This window comes from Vulpes vulpes, chromosome 8 (assembly GCF_048418805.1).
Source record: "Vulpes vulpes isolate BD-2025 chromosome 8, VulVul3, whole genome shotgun sequence".
In the NCBI taxonomy this organism is placed as follows: Eukaryota; Metazoa; Chordata; class Mammalia; order Carnivora; family Canidae; genus Vulpes; species Vulpes vulpes.
This window is the reverse complement of record NC_132787.1, coordinates 21,694,403-21,719,330: the sequence shown is the minus strand read 5'-3', so window position 1 is coordinate 21,719,330 and position 24,928 is coordinate 21,694,403. Positions and strand designations below refer to the sequence as shown.

Below are 24,928 nucleotides of genomic sequence, written 5' to 3'. Positions count from 1 at the left end.
TCAATCTTCCCTCAGCACAGGAGATGGCCTTTCCCTCCTGCCTTGGCACACTTAACATTATTATGGGATTCATCTGCTTCTGTGGAAATCATACATGCTTTAGCATTATTCATATTAACATTGTCAGAATGCTGTGGAGGTTTTGGAAGGATGATAGAGCACATGTGCATAAACATCTACAGACATGCCAGTTCGGTGTGATAAAAGGAGTGGTTCCTGGAATTAGGGGTGCTAAGTGAATTAATACTACTCATCTTTTGGGCAATTTTCTCTTTTCAACTCCCTTAATAACCGTGTTTCCTCTGATGTAGGAACAAATTAGGGGTAGATGGGGCCAGGCGGGGAAAGATAAGAGAAGGGCCCAAAGTCAGGTTCCCAGGAATCTGTGGGCTCCCATAAACCCCAAGGACACCAAGAGGCCCAAGAGTCAGGCTTCTACCCATTCCAAGGAAACAGAGATAAAGCAGCAAAAACGATATATATATATATATATCTGGCTCCCTAGCTCCAAAATGTCAGGGAGTATCTCCCTTTGATGGTTACTAAGAAATCACAAAAACTCACCAGACCACAAAGAAATAACTCATTAAGGTGTTATCAATAGTCCCCAAGACTGCACAAGAATCTCAAGGCCCTGGGCTCCCTGGCTAGGTTCTCAATTAAAGACTGCCACTAAAAGCCTTCAGTGGCAACCCTGTTGGGAGCCCTCTCACTGCTGAGAGCTTTCTCTGTATCTTTGCTTAATAAATTTCTATTGCTTTGCTCACTCTCCATTGTCTGCAAGATTTTCTTCGACTCCGTGAGACAATAACCTAGTTAGCTCTCTCGTATCACTTCCAGCCAGGTTTCCTTGTGTACCATTCACACAACTGTTGGTCAAGCTTCCCCAGGCTGTGGTAAAGTTCCATAAAATAAAACTATGTCTTCCATACCACTCATCCTGCTGATCTTTACTCTGAGTTTCCTAGACTACTTATTTGAGGATAGCTTCAACATTCCATGACACATGCATTTTACCACTGGGTAGAATGCTTTTTCTGGACATACTATCATGGCATTATCAACATCAGCCATTGGCATACATTTAGTTACTGGTTGAAACTGTTCTAGAAAACATTAAATAATAACAGAAAAACCAGATGTGATCACATGGTAAGAGCTATTTGAACTGTGGAAAGCTTAGTTTGGTACCTCTGAGCTCACTAGCTGGGAGTAAAGGAAATAAGTCCTTACTGTAACAAAGAACAGACCTTGAGAAAAATCTATAATTGTACTGTCTGGCATTATAGTGAATTTATAAGCTTATATTTTTAATATAAAATTATTTTCAACATTAACAAAACTATAATCCTTACTGCATAAGAAAGAATTGTTAGCCCTGTAAATTCAAATAATCCATCAAATAATGTTTTCTAATTATTATTTCACAATTTTTAAATAATGTGAAATTCTTAAATAAAATGTTGATAAGTTTTCATTAAATATTAATTATAATCAAAGGTCTTGACTATGGGGAGGACTTGTCCAATATTTTGAATCAGATCAAGACCAAACATTTTTAAATACTTGTTTCATACAATTTTGTTGCCTTGTTTTTTAATTTGTCCTGTTTTCATGAATGTTCAACCACAAATCCTGTCAAATTTTGGGTTGATAGGTTCTTGTTTTATTTTTTACTATATATTTGCTATTGTGAAGTCAGGGTCCATTTACTCATTCTTTATTTTTGTCCCCTCAGAAATCAGTATTTCCATCCACCACATTTTATTAGCTAAAGCAAGTCCTAGTCATGCCTAACTTCAGGGGGGTGAGGAGAGTAATCATCCCATATGTTCACAAAAGGCAGAACTGGAAATATTGTTGAACTCTATCTAGGGGAGCTACCACATCACCTGAGAGGTAAAATCTTTTTTTTTTTTTTTTAAAGCTATTGTATTGCTCACAGAACATTTAAGTGACAAGTTTTTTTTAATATTTTATTTATTTATTCACGAGAGACACAGAGAGAAGCAGAGACACAGGCAGAGGCAGAAGCAGGCTCCATGCAGGGAGCCCAACGTGGGACTCGATCCCAGGACCCCAGGATCACGCCCAGAGCCAAAGGCAAACACTTAACCGCTGAGCCACCCGGGATCCCAAGTGACACGTTTTTAAAGAGCAAATTGTTTCCCACCTCTCTAAAATATCAGTTACATGCAGGTTTCTGGGTTCTTCTTCTCTATTCCTTATTCCTTTTAATTTTTACATGGTTGTAATCATACTCTAAATAGTATTCTTTATATTGAATATTATGTCATAGCCATTTTCTATTTTGCTGAAGAACCTTCATAATTTTTTATTCTGATGTAATAGTTGAAATGGAATTTTGCAATTCCATATATTCTTAGATTATCTAATAATTCCTATTCTGATTTCAAATTTGTATTCAATCTAATTCTTAACGCTTCCTTGTGTTTAAAGAAAATAAACCAATAAAACAATACACATCTTAGGCACTTTTAGAAAAACCTGCTATTTCTGGTCCTTCCTAAAATGCAGATTGTTTACAGCCAAACAAAACGGGTACTTAGTTCTGAAAAATTCTACAGAGACAGTGCTAACGTATTAAGTAAGTAGCTTGAAAATCCCAGAAATAGAAAAGAACAGGAACCAATTAAGGGAATGTGAGTATTAAGTTGCCCAAATATGTTACTATGTCTAAAGATGTCAAGTTTTAAGAGAGCAGTATAATATTTTAAGAAAATCAATTTTACTTTATAAAATTCTTTCTTACTTTTGTAAGAAAGTAATGTAAGATGATCCCTTAGTTTGTGAAGGTATTTACTTCAAGATTCCATGTAATGGCATGTTTCCTTGAGTTTGAAATACAATAAACAAATATAAATTTGCTTCAAAGCTGTTCAGGTATGACCCTAAAATAAAACTGAGCAATTCCTGTGTTGAACTTTAGAATACTGAAGCAACAGGCTGAACTAACTCTGAATAGTGACTATTGATAGAAGGCAAGAAGGAAATTGATACATTCAAAGTTGAGCAATTGGCAAGAAAGTGGCTATCAGACAAGTTCTAGTTGTTTAGGAAAACATCTTAAGAATGCTCCAGGGGAATCTAGTAACATTGACTACACACACAAAAAAAATGTATACTTAAAAAATGTGTATTTAAAAAATGTGTCCTGGCCAACAAGCACATGAGAAAATGCTCCACATCACTTGCCATTAGGGAAATACAAATTAAAACCACAATGAGATACCACCTCACACCAGTGAGAATGGGGCAAATTAATAAGGCAGGAAACCACAAATGTTGGAGAGGATGTGGAGAAAAGGGAACCCTCTTGCACTGTTGGTGGGAATGTGAACTGGTGCAGCCACTCTGGAAAACTGTGTGGAGCTTCCTCAAAGACTTAAAAATAGATCTGCCCTACGACCCAGCAATTGCACTGCTGGGGATTTACCCCAAAGATACTGATGCAGTGAAACGCCGGGACACCTGCACCCCGATGTTTCTAGCAGCCCTGTCCACAATAGCCAAACTGTGGAAGGAGCCTCAGTGTCCATTGAAAGATTAATGGATAGGGATCCCTGGGTAGCGCAGCAGTTTGGCGCCTGCCTTTGGCCCAGGGCGCGATCCTGGGGAACCGGGATCGAATCCCACGTCGGGCTCCCGGTGCATGGAGCCTGCTTCTCCCTCTGCCTGTGTCTCTGCCTCTCTCTCTCTCTCTCTATCATAAATAAATAAAAAAATAAAAATAAAAGAAAGATTAACGGATAAAGAAGATGTGGTTTATGTATACAATGGAATATTCCTCAGCCATTAGAAATGACAAATACCCACCATTTGCTTCAACGTGGATGGAACTGGAGGGTGTTATGCTGAGTGAAATAAGTCCATCGGAGAAGGACAAACATTATAAGGTCTCATTCATTTGGGGAATATAAAAAATAGTGAAAGGGAATAAAGGGGAAAGGAGAAAAAATGAGTGGGAAATATCAGAAAGGGAGACAGAACATGAGAGACTTCTAACTCTGGGAAACGAACTAGGGGTGGTAGAAAGGGAGGAGGGTGGGGGTGGGGGTGACTGGGTGACAGGCACTGAGGGGGGCACTTGATGGGATGAGCACTGGGTATTATTCTATATGTTGGCAAATTGAACACCAATAAAAAATAAAATTTTAAAAAATGTGTCCTACCGTTTGTACTTCAATATCACCTTGTTCCTCACATTTTGTTTCTTCTTCTTCGTGAATAGAGTTAGACTCATTTTCTAGTTGTTTACTCTCTTCTGGGAGCTCTTTGCTGATTGCTGCTTCTACACTCTTGACTTCATCTCTGACAAACTGTGGTATTCTGGTAGTATGTCCTTGGAATGATGTTGAGATGGGGCGCAGTGGTGTGACATGGTCATAGTGTGTATGTAGGAGTCGCAAAGCAATGTCACTTGTTGCCAAAATCCTTGGAATTTCAAATCCAGTTTGTGTTTCAGAGAATCTGACACTTTTGTACCTGTTGATAATTTCAACAAAAAGGAGGAGACCCTATGAAACTAAGTCTGTTGAGAATGTATACCTAAGCAATATTTCTCTTCATTTGAATTTTGCCAAAGTTTGGAGTCCCAATCCATGCTTGCTTGCTTTGTGGCATTTGGACCCAGTTGTTAATGTCGTACTTCTCAAAACACTCTCTTGGTGTCTATGACCCCATACTCTTCTCTTCCATTTCTGGCAAGTCCTTCTCTGCTTCCTCTGTATGGTCTTCTTCCTAACTGTCCCTTAAAAGTTGACATTACTCTGCTTTCTACCCAGGCCCTCCTACAACTCCCCTCCACATACTCTCCTTAGATATTATTATTTTGATGGCCTCAATCATAACTTAGGTTAACAGGAATTTTTAACATGAGTTCTATGTTTCCTGAGGGGTGGGGGTGCAGGGGAAGAGGCATCCTTCGATGGGTTTTAAGAGGTCCAAACATGCCCTTACCTATGATAAGTATGTGTGATAAAGTTCGTAAGAATGTATGACTCCCCAAAAGTTAAAAAGTCCTGATCTATAGGTCTCCTCAAAACAAATCTACAACTCAGATTTTTTTCAATGCTTTCAGACAGTTGAACTTTGCTATTTTATAAGTATGTAAACTCAACAGGTCCAACATTGAACACACCATCCCTGCAACCCCTCTCACTATCACTATCACATAAAACAAAATTTGTTTCTGCCTCCACTATTCATTATCTTAGTAAAAGGACACCATCTAATTCTCTTCTTAAATCTGGTAGCTAATACAGGGCTATCCATTTTACTTCTTTTAAAATTATACAGATTAATTTTTTACTCTTCTGCATGTAACACATTTTACAATGAAAAAGGATATATTGCTATATTGTCTCATTAGATTTGAAGACAGAATATTTTAAAGCAAATGTAACTTGGAAAATATTTTTCCTTCCTGTTACTAAATACCAAATTAAAGTCCAATTCTTTCCATTCTCATATGACTAGTCTTTTCAGAGCTGGCACCCTAGAACCTAGGCCTCCTAGCATTTACTTTGTTTTTTTTTTTTTTCCCCTAAAACACACTGCCATACTAACTCAATTAATTTGAAATGTTGAAGATTAAGCAGCAGAAATGATCATGAATTTATCATTATAACTATCATTTCTCAGAAAGATGTTATTAGCTAAAAATAACATGCTTAAGGTAAACAAATGGCAGGTCTGTGATACAAACTCCAGTTGGTTGACTTCCTAACATAGGTTTTTTCCAAGTATACCATACTAGTATGCAACAGCCAACTGCTTAGTCATCATGAGGCGACTCCCAATATATTTTAAGCTACAGTATCACCCATGGGAATACCTTGGATTCTTCTTGAGGTTTGCCCACACATATAGAGTAACATTTTCATCTTGAATGACTTTTTCCATATTTCCACTGTCCAGATCTGCTAACGTACTAGCTTGCTATAAGAAGAAAAAGAAAACATTATAAAAGATGAGAGGCCTCATAAATTATGCAACTTAGATGAGTTATTTCATCACTTAGGTGTTAGATTCGTTACTTAAGAGAGTAATTTGGGTAAAAGTATCAAAATAACAAAAAAATTGTTTAAAAAATTATCTTAATGATACAAATGTTTTATTTAATTACTTAACTAAATGTGCTTCACAACTGTGTCTAAGGATTAAAGTTGTTCCTATATTCCTAGGATTTCTACTATATTACCCTTTCCAATTTTAACATTATCATGACTTTAACTATACACATGCTTCTTATCTGTACCTTATTTTTTTTTAAAGGTTTTTATTTATTTATTCATGAGAGATACAGAGAGAGAGGCAGAGACACAGGTAGAGGGAGAAGCAGGCTCCATGCAGGAAGCCTGATGCGGTGGAGAAGCAGGCTCTATGCAGGAAGCCTGATGTGGGACTTGATATCAGGGACCCTAGGATCATGCCCTGAACCAAAGGCAGATGCTCAGCCACTGAGCCACCCAGGCGTCCCCTTTATCTGTACCTTAAAATGTAGATCACACTACTGCAAATGTTAGTCTATTTCTGAATATTATCAAATTTAGAAAACAAAATATCGTTTATGAAATCCAAATGAGTCATGTTTTATTAAAATACTTGACGTCCAACACCAAGTACAATTTATGGATGTTCTTAAAAATGTTTTAATAAAGACTAATATAGCTTGATGCATATTAACTCTCTTAAATGGCTTAACTAAGTCAATATTATATGTATATAGTTGCTATAATATAAAAACTTAGAAGTAGGGATCCCTGGGTGGCGCAGCAGTTTGGCGCCTGCCTTTGGCCAAGGGCGCGATCCTGGAGACCCGAGATCGAATCCCACATCGGGCTCCCAGTGCATGGAGCCTGCTTCTCCCTCTGCCTGTGTCTCTGCCTCTCTCTCTCTCTCTCTCTGTGTGACTATCATAAATAAATAAAATTAAAAAAAAAAAACTTAGAAGTATTGGAGATTGAATTTATTGCCAAGTTTTAGAAAGTCATTGATTTTCAGTTTAGTAGTTTTTAAAAAGTAATTGTTCCTCAACAACTTTTCACCTAATTATTTAAGTGAAAGTGATTCTTATCATTCATTACACTGAGGATTAAAAAATGGTGATTTTCTGACAATTCCTTCTACATTTATCAGACGGCATTCTTCAATAAAGAACTGTTCTTTCCCCCAACCCTCTTTTCCCCCTTCCTTTTTTGGAGTACACTTTAGATCTATGGATTTTTATTCAATGTACTATAATCACTTACAATTATTCTTTCTGATATTCGAATTATTCCAAATTTGACCAGTGGGAGCCCCTTTAAGCTAGTTCGGTCCCTTTGGATATGACTCCATTTAGTCTCTGAGCATTTATTTGCTTTTTAGCACAAGATAACTCCACTTCATCTTTCATTTTCCCTACTCCCAGCCTGGAATTGGCTGTCTACCCCAATTACACCTGATTCCATTTTATGAATTAAAAAGAAACCTGGTTCATACTGATTTTTCCATTTCGAATTTAATATTACAGTATTTTTTCTAATCTCCTTTCCTTTTACATACTGTATCCTTTTTTATCTTAAAATAATCTCAATTACTAATAATTGTAATACATTTCCTTGCTTCTCTTATAATATAAACAAAATAGTTCCAAAATTACATTATGAATATTACTACTAAAAATAAATTTAGTGAAGTTTAATCCTTCTTTGCAGTATTTAGAACATATTCTACTAAGGCTATACAGAGACCAAAATAAATCAAAAGATAAAATATGCCCCCCACCCAAAAAAAGTGTAACTTTGTTGTTTTCTGATTTAAAGAACAAAATAAAACAAAAATAGCCATAGAAAACATTCATGGCATAGGATATTAGCCAAAATTTAAATATGAACTGGACATTAGATTATGGAATTAGTACTTTCTAAGGTATAATAATGATTTTACAGTTATATGGATATTATTATTATTGACAGGATATTTGGGGAAAATAGTGACTGACTACCAATAATTATGATCTTTATCAATTGACTTTCTAGAGTAGTGAATGTCTAACTTATAATGTTTCGTGAATTTATTTTCATAATGATCCTAGTAAACCTTAGCAAGAATAAGAAAAAAACTGGACTTTAACTATACTAACAATGTTTTTTTTTTCTTTAGAAATATTTATGATTGTTAAATCTGGATAAATATATGCCTATGACTTTTTCCTAGCCTTTTAATTAAAAATATACTTGATTTTTATCATATAGTATAAAATTTTAACAGTCAAAAAAGTTAATCATAACTTAGAGGCAAAATAATAACACTTACTCTGAGAAGTATTTCTGTGGCTATATTAAACGTAAGATGAAGGAGCTCCTGCATTTCTAGAATTGATCCTTGGTATTGTATTATATTTTTATCTTCCAAATAATATGGTGGCGTTTCCAATAAAATTAATTTCAATTTCTCAATTAACTATGAAATAAAAACAAAGTAAATTTTATAAAAATAAGTTAATCTTTTGAAAACTACTCAAAGAAAAAGTGAAAAGGGGATATTCTATCTTTTGAATTGAAAAACACATCATCAGTAAAACATGATGATAAAAACCTTTATTTATTGTATTAAAGATCATGGAAAAATAAAATATTTCCTCCAAGAACTCCATTGTAAGAATTCCCGACTATGTGTAACAGTATTTTCATTAGCAAGTTAATACAGCAGGGACAGCCTGGATACCTATGACTATGGAACAGTAGAAATAATAGTATAACAACAAGAGTATAAAAACAAGAGGAAAAGAAGAGAGTTACTAATATAAATGTTATGTAGGAGCCCAGGGCAGGCTACCCTCAAATGCACCAAAAGACACAATATTTAACATTTTGAATTGAATTTTCACTAATCTACTACCTCAGCCCAAATTGCACTTAGAATTCCTTACTAACTCAAGTTCACTAACACCTCTTTTCCTTATCCTGTAAATTCCTCATAAATCTATTGTTTCTTTGTTTAAAATGTGCCTGCCTTGGTCATTTCTTTGGGTCACAATTTCATTATTGGATATTCATATGCATGTAAATAAAATTGTCTTTTTTTCTCCCATTAACCTGTCTCATGTGAACTGATTTTTCAGTCCAGCTGAAAGACCTTGAAGGGTAGGAGAATTTTCTCTCCTACACTTACTATATGCCAAGAATTGTTCTAAATGCTTATGTTTTAATTCATTCTGTCTTCATCATAACTCTATGAGCTAGATACTGTTATTGTGTCTATTTTTATAGATAAGGAAAACAAGGTTTCAACTGTAAGGAGTCTGGGAGATGCCACCCATCCTAACAAGTAAAAAGCTCAACAGACTGAAAAATCAGCAAGTCTTCTTTGATCTACAAGAGGGGAGGAGAAAGGGCAAACACTTGCCCTCAAGATTGGAGGGACCTATACTTAGGAGCAAAAGCCACTGCAGAAACCAGTGAGAGTTAAAAACTGAATTGTAAATGACAAATTATTGGAGGCTCAGTGTAGACAACTCTTGAGAGTTAAAAACTCCAGGAGAGCACTGTCCTGGAAGGAAAAGAGCCCACAATATTGTTAGATTTACCTCCAAAAACTCTACCAGGTTCTTACAATAACTATAGGAGTAAAATCCCCTCCTACTTCTAGCAGAGGAAAGGGGAAAGGAATGATTTTGAAATATGCCAGAGTACTCTGTTCTTAACAAGGCCTAATCTTGGGGGGAACTAATTAGAGCCTAATCTGCAGGAATTTTATCTGAGCCTAACTCACCTGGGGGAAAGAAAATACACAACTCCAGCTGTCTCTAGCCATTCCCTTCCACCTAAGAGGGAATAAAAAAATTAAAAACACTTGTGAAGTTCTCTGTATAGAGACACAGGCATAGGATTACTAAAAGATTGAGGCCTAATTGCAGGACTATAGGATTCTCCCCCTCCCCTTACCTTACCTCACAGTCACATTATTACAGTATTTATAGTACCTCCTTTTACCTGGTACATCATGTCCAGCTATGAGGAGAAAATTATAAGCCATACCAAAAGGCAAAAACCACAATTTGAAAAGACAAAGCAAACATCAGAACCACACATGGCTGAGATGTTGGAATTACCAGACCATGAATTTAAAACAACTATGATTAATATGCTAGGAGCTCTACTGGATAAAATAGATAGCATACATGGATGGGCAATGTAAAGGAGAGAGATGGAAATCCTAAGAAAGAACCACATAGAAATGTTAGATTATCGGATACTGTAATAGGAATGGAGCATGCCTTTGGTGGCTTATTAGTAGACTGGACTCAGCTGAGGAAAGAATCTCTGAGCCAGAGGACATAGCAATAGAATCCTTGAAAACCAAATGGCAAAGACAACAAAAACCTGAAAAAAACAATTTAAAAAACAGACAAAAATATCCAAGGCCTGTGGGACAACTACAAAGGGTTGGAACTTGAAGGAGGGAATACTAGAAGGAGGAAAAAAAAAGAGAGAAAGGAACAGAAGAAATATTTGAAATAATAATAATAACAGAATTTCCCTAAGTTAATATCAGATGCCAAACCACAGGTTCAGAAAGCTCAAAGAACACCAAGCAAGGATAAGTGCCCTAAAAAACTACACTTAGGCATATCATTTTCAAACTACAGAAAATCAAAGATAAGGAAAAAATCCCTACAGGAGCCAGAGTAAAAAAATACCCTACCTTTAGAGGAACAGAATTAAGAATTGAATTTAACATCTCAGAAACCATACAAGCAAGAAGAGAGTGGAGATATTTAAAGTGTTGGCAGAAACAAAGGCACAGCATGATCAAGGAACAACAAACAAGTAAGTGGCAAGATTTAGTTTTGAACACTGACACAGATAATACCTAAACAATTTCTAAATTAAGAAAGGCAGCATAGTGGTCTAGGCCAGTGTGGACTCAAGTCAGAAATGCAAGGCTTCAATCCTAACCACTTCTTATTAGTAGTGTGATCTTGGGCAAGGTATGTAATGTCTTTGTGCCTCTATGCATCACTGTGCCTTCTTCATTTGTAAAATAGGAATAATGGTGCCTACCTCATAGGGTTATTATAAGAATTCAGCAAGTTACTATTTCTAAAGCCTGGCATAGTATTAGTTAAGAACTTGCCAAATGAATAAATTTGATCATTTGGAACTCTGTGTTTGCCATGGATGGCATCACTGCTATCCAATTATTTGTTCCTCATGTGCTGCCTGCTTTAGTTTCCTATTGCTATAATCATCCCCCACTTCTGTCTCCTGTTTTGTTTTACTTATCTTTTTCTCATTTTCCCCTACTATTTTTTTCTACTTCTGTAACCCATTCTCATAATAGGAAGATGTCATTTCCAGCTCATCACTGATAAACTCTACTACTTCTTCTATTTCCCCTCTCTCTCGGCTTTTGCAGAGCACTGGATCCCTAGACCAGCATCATGCCATGGCAGCCTGGCAGAGAGGATGTGCAATGGCAAGACCGCCTCACAGTGTATGGGAGGCTCCGTGGAGCCTTTGGAAAGTCAGAGTAAGATCCATCAAAAATCTCTGACTCAAGTCACAGTTTTTCTCTCTTCATATGTAAAATGGGTCTCATAAGCATGTTCAGATCAAATGCATGTTAGGTAGAGTCTGGAGTTACTCAATCTTATAACACGTAAATGTGGAGTAAACCACAGTGACAAGAAACACAAAACGTGGTGATGAATTGTAACAAAAAGCATTAGAGGACAATAGGACCAAGAGCAGTGAATTCCTTCCAGTTTCAACAATGATACAGGCGAGTTTAGTGTAGATTCTTCTATTCAATCTAAGTTAGGATTTGTTGGGTTTCCTGAATCTGAGAGTTTGTATCCTTCCTCAATTCTGGAAAATGTCAGCCGTTTTCTCTTTGAATATTGTCATTCCCTCAGTCTTTTGCATCTCCTCCTGGTACTCCTTTTCAGTGTACTTTAGCCTCTTTTCCTCTATCATACATGTCCATTAACTGCTCATTCATATTTTCCATCTCTTTATATCTGTGCTATATTCTGGTACATTCTTCCAATCCAACTTCTGATTCATTTGTGATTAAGAATTATTTAAAAAAAAAAAAAAGAATTATTTTTTTTGTTTCCCTTCTCTAAGCTAAAGATGAGCCAAACAAGTTCATTTCTTTTTTTTTTTTTTTTGCAGAATAGGCATTTCCCCTATTATCCACAGTAACTTTTTGAGGCTCCCAGCCATATAAGGAATCTCTGATTCAAGTTGCCACCTTTATGTACTCTAGACTTTGCCTCCTGATGGTCCTTGAAACTAATGCTAACCTAAGACTTACTAGAGAGAGGAGCCTCTGGGGATGTGGCTTCTCTGGGAAGCCACTGACTTTGAGACATGCTCACTTTTCTTTTTTTAAGATTTTGTTTATTTATTCATGAGAGACACACACACACACACAGAGTATTTATTCATGAGAGAGACACAGAGAGAGAGAGAGACATAGGCAGAGGGAGAAGCAGGCTCCCTGCAGGGAGTCCAATGTGGGACTTGATCCTAGGACTGCAAGATCATGCCCTGAGCCCAAAGCAGATGCTCAACCACTGAGCCACCCAGGCGTCCTGAGACTTGCCCACTTTTCTTAATTGTTTTATGGACTCAAAGATTTTCCCTTACTTGGTTTTGAACTAAGAAATCAATTTATTTAAGATTTATTTATCTAATTTAGAGAGAGAGAGAGAACATGTGAGAGAGAGCATGAAAGTAGTGGAAGGGACAGAGGGAGAGAATCTTCAAGTAGACTCCCTGCTGAGCACAGAGCCCAATGTAGGACTTGATCTCATGATCCTTAAGATCACAACCTGAGCTGAAACCAAGAGTCAGACACTTAACCAACTGAACCACCTAGACATCCCTAGGCAATTAATTTAAATATCATTTTTTAAAGTTTTTTTTAGCATTTTTAAGTGCATCATAAAATGGTAGTTTCTCAGGGTAGCCTATTCATCCTATTTGCAGAAGTACAAGATACAATATTCTTACTCATCTTTGTATTTTCATGCTTAAAAAAGTAGGTGCCTGGCACATGGTTATCATTGAAAAACATCTGTAGTGAATCACAGAATAGTAAAAAATTTCAGCTCAGGATAAAATCATGCATTTTTCCCCAAAGTTATCTAAATAAATGGATACAACTTGTTTTTCCTGCTTGGATTAACACACATAATGTTTCACATTTATATTATGCTGACCTTATCTAAGGTGGCAAAGATAAAAAATAAAAATAGAAGTTGTAAAAATAAAAAAGAAAATGAAAAGATTAGCAAATATTTTTTCTCCATAGCCAAGCAAGTAGTAGTGTTATTAATTGGCAAGTATCATAGTTATTCAATTTATTTCTATTTTGAAGTCAATATTAGACAATTTGTAATTTAAATAATTTAAAATAATAGAATAATATTCCAGTACCTACATTTAGCACTAGTTTACTCTTTGCAATCACTTCCTCGAAGGTCTCATTTGTTTCTTCTTTCCATAGACTAATGAAAGTATTAATTTCTGGGGCTATTGAAGGATCAGGACTCCCATCACATTGAATGTAGTGTTTCCACTGTGGAATAAAAATGTCTGAAAGTTCACACTGATGAAAATTCAAAGATTAAGTAACTTTTTTCAAAGTATCAGTTCTCATAATCTAGTTTTCCCAATTTAGGCAAAAAACATTGACTTTAAATATCTCTAAAATAACAAAATTCTCTTCATCAAAATAATTTAAAAGCTTCCATAATTCAAATAAATAGCAATTCTAGTAGCTGTCATATTTTTAAAACAGTATTTATAAGTCGGTTTTGTCTTGCTTTCTTTTCTAATCATATAACTTCTATATTTACAACAGCCAACATGGGCTAATTTCTACTTCTCAAATTGTTACTAATTATAAATGTCACTGGCATTTTAGTGTGAGTTCTTCCATTCATTTTGTAGTCTATGCAAATTCTACATTTGTACTTACACTTTTTTGCTTAAAATTATACCACAATCTTTTGCCATATTATTAGTTTTTCCTTTTACTCCTGATAATCTTTATTATTTCCAAAATTATGCTATTCTGAGCAACACTAGATTGCCCTAAATTCAGTTTTCTATTTTAATTTAGAATAATTTCCTCAGTATAGATTCTACAAAATTAAATCAGAGTCAAAATATGTAAAAATTTCAAGGGTCTTATTATTGACAAATAGTTTTCTACAAAGCTAGGTGAATTTACTTTGCTACATGCAATATTAGAACTTTGTCAGATTACACGTTTTACGCACAAATTTAGTTTGGGAAGGACTGAAAAGGATGTCAGATTATAACTCCCTCTTGTGGCACAAAAGTATTAACTCACTTAAAAAAAAAAAATCAGTCTTACCTGAGAAAGCAATCTAGTATCTTGTTTCAATTTCTCTGCTTCAGGAAAACACCTCTCTAATAAAGAAAGTTCTTCAAGTTCTTCATTTCTCCTTTCTAGATCCTGTTGCATAGGGATAGATACATTGGCCAGTTCTTCAATTTTAGCTTTATGTTTCACAGGTAGTATCTAAACTTTACTGGTAAAATACTTAGTTTCAAAATGAATACTAAAGTTAACTTGTATGTACCTGGTATTTCCAAAAAGTTTCACCTGCAACAGTAGTTTGCGACTCCTGGTGGGTCCCCAAGACTCTTTAGGGATATGAGAGGTCAAATCTGTCTTCATAGTAACACTAAAACACTATTCACCTTTTTTGCAGCATATACATTTGTGCTAATGGTGCAAAATGGTATAAAATTTCTCTTGCCTCAGCACAAATCAAGGCACAAGCTGTATTAGGGAATCACATTCTTTGGAGGAGAGGGGTGGTAAACAGCCAGTTTCACATAAGAGTGACCTGATGAAATGAAAAATTATAAATTTTATTAAATGTCAACTCATCAGTATATGTCTTTTGGTTATTCTGTGTGATAAAATGGGAAGTATGTATAAAGCACTTCTGCAGCGTATCAAAGGACAAGGCTGTCTTGAGAAATAAATACTTGTGCAATTATTTTGTATTTTGGCAGACACTCAAAAATGAATGAAATAAACATGTCACTTTCAGGAAACAATTAAAAGTATTTACTACCAATGATAAAATTCAAGTTTTCAAATAAATTCAAATTTTTAAAAATTTATTTATTTGTTTGTTTGTTTTTTTTAATTCAAATTTTAAAGGGGCGCATGGGTGGCTAGTCGGTTGAGCGTCCACCTCTTGGTTTTGGCTCAGGTCATGATCTCAGGGTCATGGGATCAGGCCCCAGGCCCCACATTGTGGGGCTCCACCCTCAGCAGGGAACCTGCTTGAGATTCTCTCTCTCCCTACCTCTCTGCTGTCTTCTGTACTCTCTCTCAAATAAATGAATGAATCTTTAAAAAAATTTCACATCTTAAGAAAGTTGTATCTACCATGGTGAGCTTAACATTTTCTCCTTTCTGATTTGATTAGAGATGACATTAATGCATGTGATTGTTGATAATAATAAATGTGTCAACATTTATCTTTTTTTTTTTTAAGATTTTATTTATTTATTCATGAGACACAGAGAGAGAGAGAGAGAGAGGCAGAGACACAGGCAGAGGGAGAAGCAGGCTCCATACAGGGAGCCCGATGTGGGACTCGATCCCGGGTCTCCAGGATCAGGCCCTGGGCTGAAGGCAACACTAAACCACTGAGCCACCCAGGCTGCCCTGTATCAACATTTAAAATGAAATAATTCAGTAAACCAAATTTTTCCAAGCAATGAATACATATTACAAAATCATACATGATAAAGAAATGGTAAAATAAATCTATTTAAAGGGTAAAATAAATCAATGTTTTAGTGTAACAGAGCATGAAAACATCATTGATATGACTTTAGATTCCTTATTGAGAAACAATGACTTACTGAGTTTTAGTATAGTATCAAAAAGAATATTCACAATTATCTGAAAGGCTATTAAATATTTCTTTTTTCCAACTATGAATCTATGAGGCCAGATTTTCTTCATATACTTCAATCAAAACAACACATTGAGGGACCTCTGGGTGGCGCAGCAATTTGGCACCGGCCTTTGGCCCAGGGCACGATCCTGGAGACCCGGGATCGAATCCCACATCGGGCTCCTGGTGCATGGAGCCTGCTTCTCCCTCTGCCTGTGTCTCTGCCTCTTTCTCTCTCTCTGTGACTATCATAAATAAATAAAAAAATTAAAAATATATATATATATAGTTGTTTTCTTATAACATAAATACATGTTAATATATTTACTTATTTTTATTAATGTTTATCTTTAACAATATTTACTGTCTGTTAATATGTTTTAAAATTTCTCAGTTTGAGTTTCTAAAATAGCAAACATTGATAGATATAACCCACATAAACAAATCTCCTTGGGGGTCTTCAATTTTTAATACTTATGAGGTTGCCCTCTGATCAAAGTATTTCAGAACTACAGAGCTGAAAAATTCTGGTGAAAAAGAGAAGTAAAACTAGAAAAGGAGAGGTAGAATTTGAATTTTAGGGGAGGGGGTTTCCTGTTTAATTATCTACAAAAGAGAGTGAGAAAAGTAACTTAATGCTTACAAGCAAGGGCTCTGAAGCAAGACTATTTATGCCTAAATCCTGGCTCTGTAACTTATTAGCCTCTTATTTTCTCTATTCCTCAATTTCCTTATCTGTGAAATGTGGGTAATAATTTCACTAACTTTCTGGTAGGATTAAATGAGTTAAATCAGGTTATTTAGGCCTAAACATTAGTGATAGATATGGGGGAGTGACATTACAGATCTGATAGCCATATAGTTTTGTCTTCATTAATAACAATACTAATGTTTATTTACTTTTGCTTCGAGTTGATTCCATTTTTCTTTCTCAATTCGTTCTAGTTCAAGCCTTTCCATTTCTTCTTTTTCATATTTCACACGGGCTTCCTCTAAAGAACCAAAAAAAAGTTTTTTCTCAGTGATTAAATCAATTTTTAAGCCCTTAAAGTTACTTAAAATATTTTCAAGATTTAAGGATAGTGGAATATTTTATAGAAGTCACAACCCATGTCATGGAGTAGAAATAAGACAAATACTGGATTTCTTTAGAAAAGTAACATGAGGGCAGCCCAGGTGGCTCAGTGGTTTAGCGCCGCCTTCAGCCCAGGGCATGATCCTGGAGGCCTGGGATCGAGTCCCGCATTGGGCTCTCTCTATTCAAGAGGAGCCTGCTTCTCCCTCTGCCTGTGTCTCTGCCCCTCTCTCTCGGTGTTTCTCATTAAAAATAAATAAAGTCTTTAAAAAAAAAAAGAAAGAAAAGTAACATGACTCAAACTTTCCGGCCAAGAAAATAGCCCTGTAATGATATTTCTCTTCCCCAAAAAGTTTATAGAAATCCAATAATAATTATAACCAATAAAAGAGGACAGATCTATCATGAGTAATTAAGATCTCTTATGTGTAAAATCTTCAGATTTCTATAAGTTTATGACGTCTACATCATCAGAAGCAATTACCTTAATCTTCTCTTGTTTTCACTATTAAAAACAAAATACGAATACATGTGGAAAAATATGAGTTTAATTCAATAAAACTTTCCCCAAGATCTAGATCCCGAGATTGTATTCTTATCACAAGTCACCGAACGAGGGTTTATAATGATTATACATAAAAAATCAACATGGAACCTGAGGACAGACTTTTAAAACCTGAATTTGAGTCCATAAATATTCTTAATGCTAAAAGTTACAACCACTTGAAATATTCAGATTTTTTAAATTGCCTTTTAGTATTTTAAATACTGATGTTTTTATAAATTTTTAATTGACTTTTTTTTTTTTTTTACAAATGAGAATCCTCTTTAAATTTGGCAAATAAATATTATTAAACTATAAGAACTTAGGCTACTGTGTACAATTCTTGCTAGTATCTATTTCCCATATTTCATGCATTTGAATTTCAGAATTCTTAATGTACAATTAGCCCTACTTCCCCTAAGTTCATCAGTAAATACAAATGCTTCAAGATAGGGTTGCCAGAGTTAGCAAATAAAAATACAGGATGCTCAGTTGACTTGAATTCAGATAAATGAATTGCCTCTTTTTTTTTATTTAAGTAGGTTCCACATTGCATGAGACAAATTATCCCAAATTATCCACTGTTTATCTGAAATTCAAATTTAACTGGGCATTCTGTATTTTATCAACTCCATTTCAAGATATACCTGAAAATGATTGGTATGTACTAACAACTTTCTGGGTGTCCTTTAAACAGCAGATATCTATTATAAAACAAATTAAATTTGAAAAATTGGAAGAGTTTTGAAAATTCTTTTTAAAAATATTGCCTGGGATGTAGAAACATCAACCTATTGTTATATTCCCTGCATATGAAAATAGTATCATTGTGTATTTTGTACCTTCCTCTTTTTGCCGTCTTTCCTCCTCCTCTTGTAGCTGCTTTAATCGTTCAGCTTTGGTGACTTTCTTCTTCTTCCTGCCAGACTTAAATGTCACAACATAACAAAAGGCTATTAATATGCACCCAAATTACTTTAAAACACATATCCCTCAAATAGTAATTATGAAAAACACTTTTGCTTCCATGAATCCAGTCTTTCATTCATTCAAGTAAGACTATCCATTATGTACAAAGTCATGACCCAATGCATTAAGAACAAAGTATGGAAACAAGTAAAAAAAAAAAAAAAAAAGGTATATAAGTCATTCAAAGGCAAGAGTGACAGTGACCATTTAATTACTATACAATTAATACTATGCAACTAATATGCAATTTAAATAATTTTCTCATTCTCAGTTTCCACATCTTTAAAATGGTGGTAAATAAGACCTCATGTTGGAGTGCCTGGGTCACTCGGTTGAGTGTCCAACTCTTGATTTCAGAAGAGGTCATGATCTCAGGACTGTGTGTCAAGCCCCAAGAGAGGTTCTGTGTTCAGCGTAGGGTCTGCTTAAAATTCTCTCTCTCCCCCTGCCTATCTTCCCACTCACATACACATTTTTTCTGTCCCTGTCTCTCAACTAAATAAATAAAATCTTTTAAAAAGGCCTCATTTTGTTATTGTAAGGATCAAAATAAAATATATGTAAAAACAGTTTTAATACTACTAGATGCCTAGAAAGATTAATGACTGACTTTTATGACTGACAGATATACAGAGAGTTAACAAGTTTAGAGAAATGAAAAATTATTTTCAACACCTAGAATGAAGTAAACAATTTTATAGAGCAGGTCGTATTTAAGTTTGTGCCCAAAAGATTTTAACATTCAGATATAAGGGGAAGGTATCTCAGGAAGAGGGAAATTCAGGCAACAAGATATGGAAATGGGATTGCACTGGAAAGGCCAACAAATTCATGGGTCCTGGGAGATTCCAAGAAAAGGTGATAGACATGAGAATAGATAAGAAGACTGGAGCCTATGCTATAAATGAAATTATTCTAAAAGAAATAGTAACCCAAAAAGCTATTGAGATAGGCTGAGGCTATTAAGAATATAATTTTGAAAATGAATCTTGTATTAGAAAAAAAATGATTATGAAGAGGATACCATTTGGGTGACTATTAAGAGTAGTTACTAAAACTAAAGTCATGACAAAGTAATAAACACAGCAGAATCAATCCAATAAGTATTATTTAAGCTAACTTATTTGATAATGATTGAAACTGGAGGCAAGGACAGCAATAAGAGTAAAAACAAAACAAAACAAAACTATAGTCCAGAACAAGTAAATTTGGATGAAATAGTGTTGAAAGTAGTTTAAATATAATTAGTATGAGGTGCTGGTAGAGCATCCAGGCAATATTTGCAGGCACTGAACCTGGAGAACTGAGGTTTAGCAAAGAGGTCAGGGCTACAGAATACAAATTTGAAAACTGTCTTGATGATAACCACTGCCTCCTCATTTCCCTAAGGGAAAGTATAGAAAGAAAAGAACACTATCTAAAGTTACTAATCAATAGAGTGGTTAATCCCCAGAATATACAGACTTTTGGATGACCATCTTCTCCTTTTGGCTCACCCACTTACTGCAGAATGCTCCATTGGAATCTCCAATCCATTAGCCCTACCATTTCTTTATTGATCATTAAGCCCTTCATTCTTTCACTTCCTTACCCAGGTTAGGTTTCACAGCTCATCACCATAATCACTAATTTATATATTTTCACTTCCCTTATGTTCCTGTCCCTCTGAGAAGCTTAGCTGGCAAACGGTTAGTTCTATCTAGTTCAACTCAAGTCTCCTTTTATTCTGCACTGGCAATATGAGCAGCTGAACCTTGTCAGAGAAAAATACATGAGCTCAAATTTATGGAGCACAGATTTTAAATAGACTTTGTACCATCCAGTGTTCCTACTACTGTTTCATTCTCCTCACTCTTCAAGCCTACAAAATCCTCTCCTCTTTCCTATGTTCAGCTATTGACTTTATCTCTCATAACACTGGAAAGAATAATCTCAGACACCTAAGTCTTTGAACCTACCTATAAATCTTTGTCTGCCTTTCCTCCCTTTATGGTATGGTCTATATGTACCTTCTGCCACCTTTACACTGGATCCTATCCTTTATGGCCTATTTGACAAGCCTTGGCCCCCGTAATTAATACCTCTAGTTTTTCATAAATTTTTCCCTCCCCAGATTTCACATCCCTCTCCATTTTTTGCTCTAATTCTGTTATCCTTTATATATCCGATATCCTTTATATCAGACCACCTAAAAGGCTTGCCTACTTTCCTGTTTTCTGCATGGCTCACTCTAACCAGGCTTTCACTTCATTTCTATTGCTCCATTAAAACCTCTCCCGTCAAGGAATCTTAAGATGGCCAGTCTGACTTCATTTTTCAGTACTAATAAATGTGGAGGAGGCAAGATGGAGGAAGATAGGGGTTCTCAATTTATCTGGTCCCACAAACTTACCTAGATAACTTGAAAAACATCCTGCACACCTGAGTTCAACCTGAGCTATAAAGAGAGAACAGCTGAAATGCTATGGAGAGAAAAGTGATTGCTTCTGACAAGAAGATGGAGAAGATAAAAGGCGGGGGAGGGGCAAACTGGGGCATGAAAGCCAAGCCCTGGACAAGTGGGAACTTTAGAAATCTGTGCCTGAAAGAGTCTTCCCTGACTGAAAAGTGCTCAGTAGGGTAATAGGGCAGAATTGCAGGAGGGGCAGTGAAGCCTCACTATGGGGGCACCCAGGAGAAAGCTCCACAAACCACGGTAGGATCTCAGTAAAGGGCTGGAATGCCGCAATCCTCTGAGGCATTTGGGAGAAGCCAGCTGGTTACTCAGGCCAGCACAGGAGCTCCCTTTACCCTAGAACCCAGCAATGGATGGAGATGGCTGTCCTCTGTTCCCTTTGGGAGACACAGACCCTGGGAGGGCACGAGACAGCAAGAACTCTCCTGATGCTAGGCCCTTCAGTTCCTACAGATCACTGCCCCAGCGCTTGCCCCCAGGAGCATCTAGGCCAGTGCACTGGGAAACTGCGGTTTGGTACTCGTGGGGAGCTCTTGCTCCAGAGCTGGAGATCTGGCTGCCACCATTTATTTTTTTCTTCCTTTTGCCTTTCACCTGGGAAAGGCAGGGCCTCTAGGGAACAAACACCTCACAGGATAAACAACTCACACTGAGCAGGGCCACCCGGCAAGGGGTGAAGCATCTCTATCCAGGCACAGACACCTGAGAATCAATGCAGCAGGCCCCTTCCCCAGAAGACCAGCTGGAAGAACAGGGGAAGAGCAAGTTTACTGACCAAACAGCCTGGAAAGCTCCAGGAATGAGGGAATATAGTATACAGAACTAGAGGGTTTTTTCCTTATAATTCATTTCTCAGGTTAAAAATTTCCAGTATTTTTTCTCTTTTCCTGCCTTAACTACAATATTTTACCAACTCTTCATTCTTAAGCCTTTTCCTTTTTGACTTTCCTATTTCTACAATTACATGTCTTAGATATATTCTTCATTTTTGGATTCCCTTCAATGTATTCAATTTAATTTTGGTAGATATATGAGTTATGAGTTTTTGTTTTTTTTGGTTTTTGTTTTTTCTGTCTTGTTTTGTTTTATAATGGTGGAAGTTAGTACCTTCTAACGCACAGACCAAAATAGACCCAGAACCAAGTGGAACACCATGTTGGTTCATTCTGTGAAACTATATTCTCTCCTCCTTCCCATTCTGCCTCTCTCTTTTATCTTGTTTCTGTTTTTGTGGTTGATGTTGGGTCTCTATATAAGTTTTCCTGGTTTATATAAACTGGAATTGAGCATCTTCTAACATACAGAACAAAATACACTCAGAACCAAGAGGATCACCCTCTAGGTCCCCTCAGTGAAACTATATTCTCTCTCCACCATAACTTCATCACCCCTTTTTTCTTTGTTTTTTTATTCTTACTTTTTTTTTAAAAAAATTGTTTTTCACTTTAGTGGTTCTTTTATTTTGTTCTGTTCCTTTTCTTTTATTTTCTGGTCTCTGACCTCTTCAGAATTGTCTAGGATGTATTTACTTAGGTCGTGGTTGATATTTTGTACTCTGCTCACTCATACAGCCACTCTACATGGCACAAAATGACTAGAAGGAAGAATTCACCACAAAAGAAAGAACCAGAAGTAATACTCTGCCACAGACTTGCTGGATGTAGATTTAAATATCATGTAAAAGATATAATTCAGAAGTACAATTATAAAATTACTAGTGTCTCTGGAAAAAGGCATAAAGGACCCTAGAGATTCTCTTGTTACAGAATTGAGACCTACCAGGCCAAAATTAAAAATACTTTAACTGAGATGCATTCTAAACTGGATGCTCTAACTGCTAGGGTTAATGAGGTGGAAAAGAGAGAGTGTCATAGAAGACAGGTTGCTGGAAAGGGAGGAAGCTGAGGAAAAAAAGAGAAAAACAAGAGCCCATGAGGAAAGGCTTGGGGGAAAAAATGATGGCTTGAGAAGGAATAATATTCATCTTATTGGGATTCTAGAAGAGGGAGAGGGAGAGGCAGAGAGAGAGAGAGAAAGAGAGAGAGAGAACCACAAAGTATATTTGAACAAATCCTAGCTGACAACTTTCCTAATCTGGGGAAGGAAACAGGCATTCAGATACAAGAAATAGAGAGGATCCCCCCCTCCAATCAACAAAAACCATTCAACACCTTGATATTTAATAGTGAAACTTGCAAATTTCAGAGATAAAGAGAATTCTAAAGGCAGCTTGAGACAAGAGATTCTTAACTTCTAAGGGGAGAAATATCAGATTAACAACAGACCTATCCTATCCACAGACACCTGGCAGGCCAGAAAGGGCTGGCAGGATGTATACAGGGTACTAAACAAGAAAAACATGCAGCCAAGAATACTTTATCCAGCGAGGCTGTCATCAGAATAGGAGAGATAAAGAGCTTCCAGGATAGATAGAAACTGAAAGAATATGTGACCACCAAACTGGCTCTGCAAGAAATATAAAGGGGGACCCTGTAAAAGAAAGAGGGAGCCCAAAGAAACAATCCATAAAAACAAGGACTGTATAGGTAATACTATGATACTAAATTCAGATCTTTCAATAGTTACTCTGAACATAAATGGACTAAATGATCCCATCAAAAGATGGAGGGTATCAGACTGGATAAAAAAGCAAGATCCATCTATATGCTGAGACTCATTTTAGACCTAAGGACACCTCCAGACTGAAAATGAAGGGGAGGAGAACCATTTACCATTCAAATGGTCCTCAAAAGAAAACTGGGGTAGCAATCAGATATATCATATCATATCAGATAAATTAGAGTTTATACCAAAGACTGTAATAAGAGATGAAGAGGGACACTATATCATACTTAAAGGCTCTATCCAACAAGAAGATCTAATATTTATGAATATTTATGCCCCTAATGTGGGAGCAGCCAAGTATATCAATCAATTAATAACCCAAGTAAAGAAACTCACAGATAATAATACATTAATAGTAGGAGACTTCAACACAGCACTCTCAGCAAAAGACATATTTTCTAACCAGAACATCACCAAAGAAACAAGGGTCTTGAATGATACACTGAACCAAATGCATTTGACAGATATACACAGAACATTTCATTCCAAAGCAACTGAATACACATTCTTCTCATGTGCACATGGAACTTTCTCCAGAATATACCACATACTGGGTCACAAATCAGGTCTCAACTGATACCAAAAGATTGCGTTTGTCCCCTGCATATTTTCAGACCACAATGCTTTGAACTAGAACTCAATCACACAATGAAGAAATCTGGAAGAAACTCAAACACATAGGTTAAAGAGCATCCTAATAAATGATGAATGGGTGAACCAGGAAATTAGAGAATTAAAAAAGATTTATGGAAACTAATGAAAATGAAAATACAATTGTTCAAAATCTTGGGATACAGCAAAAGCAGTCCTAAGAGAGAAATACAGCACAATGCAAGCCTCCCTCAAAATTTGGAAAAAACTCAAATACACAAGCTAAACTTCCACCTAAAGGAATATGAGAAAGAAGAGCAAATAAAGCCTAAGCCAAGCAGAGAAGAGAGATAATAAAGATTAGAAAAGAACTAAATGAAACAGAGACCACAAGAACTGTAGAAAGATCAACGAAACTAGGAGCTGGTTCTTTGAAAGAATTAATAAGATAGATAAACCCCTAGGCAACCTTATTAAAAAGAAAAGAAAAAAGACTCAAATTAATAATATCAGGAATGAAAGAGGGGAGATCACAACCAATACCACAGAAATACAAACGATTTCAGTACAAATAAATGTGCTCATACAAATCTTCAAGCTACTTTATGTTTCATAATGAGCTAGGTATAAACTAATCCTGCATTGTTTTAAAAAGATGCATTTTTAATGTTCTGATCCTAACACCACATACATTTT

At 36.0% G+C, this 24,928-nt stretch overlaps 1 protein-coding gene across 3 annotated transcripts in view; it reads right to left on the bottom strand.

Annotated features, from left to right (window-relative positions):
* DNAI7 (dynein axonemal intermediate chain 7) overlaps window positions 1-24,928 on the bottom strand; it is a 66,851-nt gene that overhangs the window by 31,818 nt on the left and 10,105 nt on the right. For 2 of the 3 annotated variants that reach the window (XM_025995083.2, XM_072765731.1), the window contains exons 2-8: window positions 18,435-18,519; window positions 16,874-16,965; window positions 14,404-14,505; window positions 13,462-13,599; window positions 8,323-8,469; window positions 5,858-5,961; window positions 4,194-4,506 (exon numbers count right to left, since the gene is read on the bottom strand). In XM_025995083.2, the coding sequence (XP_025850868.2) occupies window positions 4,194-4,506; window positions 5,858-5,961; window positions 8,323-8,469; window positions 13,462-13,599; window positions 14,404-14,505; window positions 16,874-16,965; window positions 18,435-18,519 (981 nt within the window). The remainder of the gene's footprint in view (window positions 1-4,193; window positions 4,507-5,857; window positions 5,962-8,322; window positions 8,470-13,461; window positions 13,600-14,403; window positions 14,506-16,873; window positions 16,966-18,434; window positions 18,520-24,928) is intronic. The other variant, XM_072765730.1, reaches the window with a different exon arrangement.